At 49.0% G+C, this 9,480-nt stretch overlaps 1 protein-coding gene across 1 annotated transcript in view; it reads left to right on the top strand.

Annotated features, from left to right (window-relative positions):
- Positions 1 to 4,229: 4,229 nt before the first annotated feature.
- The window catches only part of ATG2B (autophagy related 2B), an 86,971-nt gene continuing 81,720 nt past the window's right edge, over positions 4,230 to 9,480 (top strand). Inside the window, exon 1 of the mRNA XM_006839510.1 lies at positions 4,230 to 4,391. Coding sequence (XP_006839573.1) covers positions 4,230 to 4,391 — 162 coding nt within the window. The remainder of the gene's footprint in view (positions 4,392 to 9,480) is intronic.

Here is a 9,480-nt window from a genome sequence, read left to right as displayed (position 1 = left end):
AGTGAATAATTGTTGTCAGGACTGCTTGTGGGGGTTGGAAATGTAAAGGTAGAGACATTTTATAGCAAGGAGGGGAGTGATTAACTTTGCAGTCCAAGAGCGGAGGTCCCTGGGACCATCAAGGGAGAAGAGCCGAGAGCAGGACCCTACCCAGAGAAGCAGTGACGCCAGAGATGGCGGCAGAGACGATGACATGGAGAGATGGAGCAGCTGGGGACTTCAGACACAGAGAGGGAGAGGGGCTGTGTGCTGACAACTGGGGGGGGTGGGGGGAGCAGGCTTGCTGATGCATAGGATGAATGTAAAACTAATACTCTCCCTTGTAAGCTAGCACATAATTCACAATAAAACACAAACACATAAAAAGAGACCTACATAAAATGGAAGAATGGAAGAACATAAGACCCTCATGGATAGGAAGACTTAACATTGTAAAGATGTCAACACTACCCAAAGTGATCTGTAGATATAGCTCAATCCCAACCAAGAGTCCATCAATGTTCATTCAAGACCTAGAAACACTGGCTACCAAATAGATATGGAAAGGAAAGAGACCCTGAATAAGCAAAGCACTGCTTAAGAAGAACAAAGTAGGAGGCCTTACACTTTCTGATCTCAGAACCTACTATACAATCATAGCAAATCAAAACAACCTGGTACTGGTACAAACAAGGCTGGAATAATGAAACAATTTAGCTGGATAGCTGATGGCCAACAAAGGGCTTGTTGTTTTTGCTAAGGGCCATTGAGTTGGTTTTGACTCATAGCAACCCTGGATAGGATTTCTGCTAAGTGGCTGGGATGTTTGGACCGCAACCTTGCAGCTGAAACCATCTTTTGGTCCAGTGCTTATCCTACAGCCCACACCAGGACTGCACAACAAAGTGCTGAAATCCATTAAATGAGGGGAAGAGATAGTCTCTTTAACAAAGGGGGCTGGCAAAACTGGCTATCTATCTGCATGAAAATAACTCAGGATCCGTTAACTCAGAGCATATAAGAAACTAACACAGGAAGGGCCGAAGACCTCCAACCTTTTGGCTACCCATTTGCAGCAGCTGGGGATGCCTATTGTCGCCGAGTTGATTCCAACTCATGAGGACATTACAGAACAGATTAGAACTGCCCCACAGGGTTTTCAAGGCTGTAACCTTTAAGAGCACACTGCCACATCTTTCTCTCACAGAACAGCTGGTGGTTTCAAACTGCTGGTCTATTTATCAGCAGCTGAGCACTTAATCACAGAGCCACTAGGGTTCCTTGTTGTTGGTAAGTGCTGTCAAGTCAGTTCCGACTCATAGTGACCTTGTATGGGGTTTCTGAGGAGCAGCTGGTGGGTTTGCAGTCCAGTGCTTACCCTACAGCACCAAACCAGGGTTCCCTAGAAGGCCCTGGATCTCCCCCACCACAGTCTCTCACTGGAGCTTTGACTCCTCTTCCCCCCATTCCTGGAGGTCCCTGAACTCACCAAATGTGCTCCCAGGAAAGCAATACTTCTCAGGGCCTGTGCCCCAGTTCTTCCAAGTCTCTGCTGCAATGCCCCCTTCTGAGAGGTTCTCCTCTGCCACCCTCCTCCCCATCTCAATCCCATTTACACCGTTACTTTCTCCCACAACACTTATCACCACCTGGCCTATTACTTATTTGATTATTGTCTAGATTCCTTCCTATCATGAAACAATAGGGACTTTTCTAGTCGCTGCTGTATTTTCAGCACCTGGAACAGTCTTTGGCACACAGCAAAGTCCAAACCCATTACCAGCAAATTGATTCCAATTCATGAAGACCCCGTGCGTTAGAGTAGCTCTGCTCCGTGTGATGTTCTTGGCTACGACCTATACGGGAGCAGCTTCTTCCATGGCACTGCTGGGTGGGAGCAAACAGCCAATGTTTAGAAGCTGAACACAGACCGCACCGCACAAGGACCTTTGGCATATACTTGCTGTGGCTGAATGCTGTCGAGTCAGTTCTGACTCATAGTGACCCTGTATAAGCTTTCCAACGAGCGCCTAGGGATTTGAACCACCGACCTTGTGGTTCAAACCAACCTTACAGTACAGTGCAGTGCTTATTCTATAGCGCCAGACCAGGACTCCTTTCGGCGTGCAGCAGGAAATCAATAAAAACATTTACTGAAGAAATGAGGAGACCACTTGAGCACTGAGTCTCACTCTTCTCTAGCTTTCTGACATCACTGCTTACAGTTATCATTTAAGACCCTTGAGGAGCAGTTGTGAATGAAGAGTCAGGGGATCAAAGCAACTGAGGATGATTATTGGGGCAAGGCTATGAAGAGCAAGGGCCACCAACAACCCAAGTATCTGGATGTGCAGAGCACACTGGCTCTGAAAGGTGGGGATGAAAAGGGGAACGAGAGCTCTATCCCAACTGTTGTCCCCTATGATTATTTCTAAGACATCACCACGAAACAGCAACCAAAACATAAAGCCATCAACTCCTTAACCTGGATGTTTCCATTCAAGAGCCTTAATCGTGACAATGCAGCGTAAGCTAACCACAAGGTTGGAAGTTCAAGCCTACCAGGAGCTCCTTGGCAACCCTCTACAGGGCTGTTATGAGTTGGAATGAACTTGTGGACACGTAACATGTACCAGTGTGTGTGTGTGTCTGATACACAAGAGCTGCCAAAATAAGGCTAATGAATGACCACATCCAGTTTAAGGCAGTTTCAGACAATGGAGTTCTGATGCAGTGCTGAACTGGACTGCATGGTCAGAGGTTCAAACCCACCAGCTGCTCTTCAGAAACCCTCTACAGGCTTGTTGTTGTTATGTGCCGTGGAGTAGATTCCGACTCATTGCGACCCTGTACAGGGTTTCCGAGGCTGGAAATCTTTACAGGAGCAGAAAGCCTCATCTTTCTCCCACGGAACGAGCTGGTAGTTTCGAACTGCTGACCTTGCGGCTCACAGCTCGATTTGTAACCACTATGCTACCAGAGCTCCTTTCTACAGGCTTAATATGAGCCCAAACGAGCTTGATGGCACTTAACAGCATGTATCAGACAAGGAGCCATGGTGGGTTATGCCTTAGCCTGCTAACTGAAAGGTGGGTGGGTGAGTGGGAGAAAGATGTGGCAGCTGGCTGCAGTAAACCCAATGGGGCAGTTCCACTCACAAAGTCGCTATGTGTCGTAATCCATTCGTTGGCAGTGGGTTTGTGCCATTAGATGACAAGTCGACCTAATGGCACAGTGGTAAAGCACTTCGCTGGGAGACAGGTCGGTGGTTCGAATCCACCAGCAGCCATTGTATGAGAGCTAGATGTGGCAGTCAGCTTCGTAAAGATTTCATCTTGGAAACCCTCTGGGTCAGTCCTTGTCCGATCAGGTCGCTATGAGTCAGAATGGGGTGGACGACAAGCATCAGACTGGTCAGACTCCTAGGGTTCCCTGGGGACGAACTAGTGTGGGGGTGGCGCTGGCCAGAGGGGGACACGGAGGTCCGAAGAGGCTGGCCAGGAAGCGATCGCGGGCAGCTGGCCAACAGGCCTTCCGGGGTTCACCCGCTGAGCCAGTTCCAGCCCTACCGGTGGGCACGATACGACGTGTCCCCGAGGGTTCGGGGAACCCCGGAAGGAGCGGGACACCGCGGGACCAACTACCAGACAAGAGCCGGGACACAATGCCCAGACAGCCGGCCGGCCGGCGGGACCACCAACTTGCTGACAATGGGCACCCCGAGCGTCAAGTCCGGGGCTTGGGAGCCCGAGTGACCTGGTCCGGTCCCCCGCCGTCCCCTGCCGCCCTCGCGCCCCTCTGGTGACCGCCTCGCGCCCCGGAGCCGCTCACCTGCGCTTCCCTCCGGAGGCGTCAGCAGCCGACCCGCGGCGCCGCCTCCATCCATCCCGCCCCGCCCCGCCCCCGGCCGGAAGTGCTCGCCGGGCCCACCGCCCCGCCTCCGGCCGCCCCGTGTGGCGTCACTTCCGTCGGAGCCGGCCGCGCGCCGAGCCGGGCTCTCGCGAGCGCGCCGGGGTCCTCCGAGAGCGCGCACTCGGATGACAACAAATTGGTGGCGCGGCGGCCCTGGAGGTGTGCGCCCCCGTCTGGCCCAGCCTCGCCCCGCCGCCGCCCTCTCGGAGCCCAAGACCACCCCTCGGAAACCCCCGGCAGCGGCGCGGCCCCGTGATGGGGTGGTCCTGAGGGGCGCAGGGGCCCCGGCGGGCAGACAGGCAGCGCCCGGGCCGTAGGCCCCGCGTCCAGCGCCCACTATGCCGTGGCCGTTTTCCGAGTCCATCAAGAAGCGGGCCTGTCGGTACCTCCTGCAGCGGTACCTGGGCCACTTCCTGCAGGAGAAGCTGAGCCTGGAGCAGCTCAGCTTGGACCTGTATCAAGGCACCGGCTCTCTCGCCCAGGTTCCCCTGGACAAATGGGTAAGGCTGCGGCCGAACGGGGGTCGCCCGAGCTCGGGACGTCCAGCCCGGCCCCGGGACCTGTGTGAATTCCGGTGCGGCCGAGCGCCGACCAGAGCTGGGAAGGGCTGTCCAGTGCTTCCAGCAAGTTTGCTGCCCCCGATCACGTGTGCCCCAAACTTACCCGCGGTGACCGGCGGGGCTTTGGGGTCCACCCAGCTGGACGGGCAAGTCCGGAGGGGAGATGACCAGGCCTGCCCCGGGCAAGCGAGGACAGACACCAGCCATCGCGTGGGATGACATTCAGGGATGACTCCGACCGAGGAGAGCCTTGGGGAGGGGATGTCGTAACCCCCCACCCCGTTGTTTATTTCTTCATTACTTGGGGGGAGGGGGGCGATGCAGCCTTGTTTCGCCTTCGCCACTTGGGAAGAGGGAGGAGACGGCCGGGCAGTCCACCTGTCAGGACTTGTGCCTGCCCCGCCGGTGCGTGATCGTGGGGCCCCCGCCGATGCCTTCAGCCTCACGCGACAGCGCGTCAGAGCAGGGTTTGTCAAAGCGCCGAGGCTGCAGATTTCAGACATTTTGAGACCTGGTTTTTAATCGTCGTTGTGTCTTGCAGGTGCTTCGTGTGTGTATTCTAAGTGGCCCCTCACGACACCTGTATTCAAGCGTTGAAGGCAGAGTATTTTACTTAAAGTATGTTCAGCCTTAACATTTGACAGGAATGGAGAGAGAGGCTGTTCCCCTCTCTCTTCCCAGCTTCAGTCGCAGACCTTCAGGTAGTGCACCCGAGTTTGCGGTTAACTTGTGGATTGGTTGTGCCAGTCTCTCATTTTCACATTGGAAAAACATTTCTATGCTTGACAAGTAGGAAAATCATAAACTTAAGTGACTTTCCTGTGATCGTTGTACAAAACCAAAGGAAACGTTGTTCCTCATTTAAGCAGCCTGAATTTTTTTTTTTTTTTTAATGTAGAAGTATTTTAACAGAGTAATAATTCCTTAGCCATAGCAACCAACAAGGCTCCAATGATTAGCATTGTATTCTGACCTTTAAATTAATTTGTGTTGGAGAGTATAACTAAGCCTACAATTTTATCAGTAACTTGAAGACTCAGTGAGAAACCCATGTGGCAGTCTGCTTCTATAAAGTCACAGTATTGGAAACCCTTTGGGATAGTTTGACTCTGTCTATGAGTTGGGCCAGCAACAGGTACATGACTTAATACTAGGGAATGTGCATAAGGTAATCGGAAGAGCCCTGGTTTGAGAAGCAGAAAGAGCCAATCAGACAACCACTGACTAGCCCAGGCTCCATGGGATAATGTAATTACCTTGGTCTCGTAAACATTAGTAGAGCGTGCACTCCACACCAGGCTCTCGCAGGGCCTGTGTTGTTACAATCCTCACCAGAGGAGACAGACTAGATTTTTCTTTTCCAATTAAAAGCCCAGCGATTCTGTGCTTTTGGTACAGTTGTGAATAGACTCTTGAAAGAAGAGGACTGGACAGTCAATAAATATCTGTTGTAGGTCAAGGGATGGTAGGTACATTACTCTAGTGACATCTGACACTAACTCAGAGGGAGTGTTAGTGTTTGCATCCCACAGGTGGAGTTAAACTGTGTGTCCCAAGTCACACAGCTAGCTAGTGGTTTCAGGAGAACCCAGATGTGTCTGGTTCTAAGCCCAGACCTTCTTCATTCAACCACACAGCAGTAAGCCTCAGGGAAGGAGACTTGTTTAGTAAGCATCTACGTCCACCAGGCACTGTGCTAACTCTTCATTTGCATGGTTTGACTTCATCCCCACAGGACACTAGAGGTGTCATATCTGCATTTTCTAGTTTAACTTCAAGAACACTGTATATGATGAGGTTTCATGTGAGGATCAGCACTGGGTTGCAAACCAAATGTCAGCAATTCAAACCCATCTGCTGCTCTTTGGAGATCGTATACTGGGTTGCTATGAGTCGGAAACAACTCGACGGCAACTTAACGACAACAACAATGTGAGGAGTAAACTTTGTTCTCCTTGAAAGTGAAGATTACACCCAACCTGAATGGTATTGTCAACTGAAATAGAATGCTTCCATTTGCTAACTGATTGGTGTAAGTGTTACTGTGGATAACTAAAGCAAATGAGCTCTACTACTTAGACAAAGCTGCTCAAAGGGTTGTCCCAATGCAGTTAATTTTGCCACTCAATTTCAGTGACTTTCATAATTAAAAGGACACACGGTCCAAAGGGAAGATGTGCCCGCTTGGTGCATGCTCAGCCTCCACCCATCAGGACTTCGTCGGCACTGACAAGTACATTCCACTCTTTGCTGACCTCAGTCAGTTTTTCTTGCTAATTGAACAGCGTTGCATTTTTCTTTTTATACAACTTTATGCTTTAGACCTTTTTTTTTTCAGACTCTTTGCTTTGAAGTGTTAAAAATGCCATGGGGTGGGCACCTGACCTCTTCTGACTTCTTGAAGGGGAAGAAGAATCAGGCTCATCAAGGCAGGAAGAGGTCAGACATGCCTCCACTCTGCGGCCTCCATTCCCGTAGCAGCCCCTCCCACAGCATTGGCGACTTCCCAGCTGGGTTTGGTCACTCATTTGCAGTGGCCACACCGCTCTGAGACCTTACTGAGGAGGTTTGTTAGGGAAGTTCAAAGGTTACATTCAGGATCAGAAATGTTCAGGACACAGTTCTGTGGTCAGCACAATCTCTTTCGTTGTTTGGAAAATGACTGTTAGGTAGCATTTTCTACAGATACCCACTTGTCATCAGAGAACCAGTTGCCATATACAGGTGTCTTCCCTCTGTGTAAAAGAAAACTGGTTAACATCTTGAAATTCAACTCTTGGATACTTGACCATAAGCAAAACCAGTAAATGTCTGTTCTTGTCACTTCCTGTGTCTTTATAAAGAGTCTACTGTTTCAAGACCTGTTTTTATGGGGTGTATGTGGGAGTCAGGCTCATTGTTTTGAAATGGAAACTCCAGCTGGGGCAGCCCTGTTAGCACTTCTTCACTGTGGAATGACTGGTCTTCTCCCTGTGCCCGTCTACTGCGTGAGGGACGAGTACCCATCTGTGTCAGCACGATTGTTCATCTTAAAGAAGGAAATGAAAAGCTCTGTGTAGAACATCTCATTGTCTTCTTTCATCCTATGGATCAGCGGCTATACCTCTGGGACACAGACACCCTACTTTGGAAACCATGATCTCCCTTCAGCAGGGCTGACATTGGGAGGGAGGAACAGAGGCAAAGGTCGCTTCCATAATTGGAACAGGTTGTCCTATGGATTCATAAGTTCCTTGTCACAGAAGTGGTTGGAAGAGTGAAATGCTGAAAGAAGGAATTTCTTGAAGACTATGCCTTTCTCTAGTTGTTTTTATTTTAATTTGAAGTTCATTGAGCTAAGACACTCTTAGCATGGGCCCTATATAGACTGGGGGATGAAGAAGTGAACTAGACAAAGGCCCTTCCCTCACAGACTTCATTATGTCTAGAAAGCTAGGTACTAGCCAACTGTTGGGAAGTGTTTTCATTTTAATTTCATCATTTGTGTCTCTTGCTTTGATTACATAGTCAGTAAAGCACAGCTATTTTTGACTAGGCAAAGGCTTCAACTGTGTGGATCATGACAAGCTATGGACCACATTTCTGAGAATGAGTATTCCAGAACACTTTACTGTGCTCATGAGGAACCTATACATAGACCAGAAGGCAGTCATTCCAATAGAACAAGAGGACAGTGAATGGTTTAAAATCAGGAAAGGTGTGCACCAGGGTTGTATTCTTTCACCATACTTATTCAGTTTGCTGAGCAAATCATCCAAGAAACTGGATAATATAAAGAACATGACATCAGGATCAGTTAGACTCATAACAACATATAATTTTCAGATTGTATAGCCTTGCTTGCTGAGAGCGAAGAAGACTTAAAATACCTTACTGATAAAGGTCAACGACCACAACCTTTGGTATGGAGTGCACCTCAATGTGAAAAAACAAACAAAAATCCTCAGCACTGGACCGATAAACAACATCCGTATAAATGGAGCAAAGATTGAAGTTGTCAATGATTTCGTTTTGCTTGGAACCACCCGCGACACTCATGGAAGCAGTAGTCAAGAACTCAAATGATATGTTGCATTAGGCAAATCTGTAGCATTTGAAATCTATTGAAATGTTCAAGAGCAAAGGTATCAGCTTGAGGACTAAGGTGCCCCTTACCCAAGCCATGGTATTTTCAATAGCCTCATATGCATGTGAAAGTTGGACAGTGAATAATAAGTAAGACTACAGAAGAATTGATGCCTTTGAGTTCCAGTCTTGGAGAAGAATATTGAAAAGTAGCATGGACTGCCAGAAAAACAAACAAGTTTGTGTTGGAAGAAGTGCAGCCAGAGTGCTCCTTAGAAGCAGTGATGACCAGACTTTGTCTCTCATACTGTGGGCCTATTGTTAGGAGGGACGGATCCTTGGAGGAGGACATCATGCTGGGTAAAATGGAAGGTCAACAAAATATAGAAAGACCCCCAACGAGATGGACTGGCATAGTGGCAGCAGCAGTGGGCTGCAGATGAACAAGGATTGTGAGATGCCACAAGGCCAGGCAGTGCGTCATTCTGTTGTATGTAAGGTTGCTATGAGTCAGAATCGACTCGACGGCACATAACAACAACATTGCTTTGCTACTCACACTTTGCTGTTGTTAAGTACCGTTAGGTTGCTTCTAACTCATAGTGACCCTGGATGGATTTTCTGAGGAGCAGCTGGTGGATTTGAACTGCCGATCTTGTAATTAGTAGTCCAGTGCTTATTCTACAGTACCACACCAGGATTCCGTAGATTGTTGTTTTTGTTAAGTGTCTTCAAGTTGGTTCCAACTCATAGTGACCTTATATAGGGTTTCCAAGGAGTAGTTGGCGGGTTTGAACTGCCAATCTTGCTGTTTGCAGTTCAGTGCTGATCCTACAACACCACACCAGGAGTCCTCCATATACTACAGCAGTTGGCAAAGAATTGTTTCTTGAAGATAACTTTGTTATTTATTATATACCAGTAAAATATGGAGTCCTGGTACCGCGCTGTAGGATAAGCATTG

This window comes from Chrysochloris asiatica, unplaced genomic scaffold (genome assembly GCF_000296735.1).
Source record: "Chrysochloris asiatica unplaced genomic scaffold, ChrAsi1.0 scaffold00025, whole genome shotgun sequence".
In the NCBI taxonomy this organism is placed as follows: Eukaryota; Metazoa; Chordata; class Mammalia; order Afrosoricida; family Chrysochloridae; genus Chrysochloris; species Chrysochloris asiatica.
The sequence above is the reverse complement of the archived record's forward strand: the minus strand, read 5'-3'. Positions and strand labels throughout refer to the sequence as shown.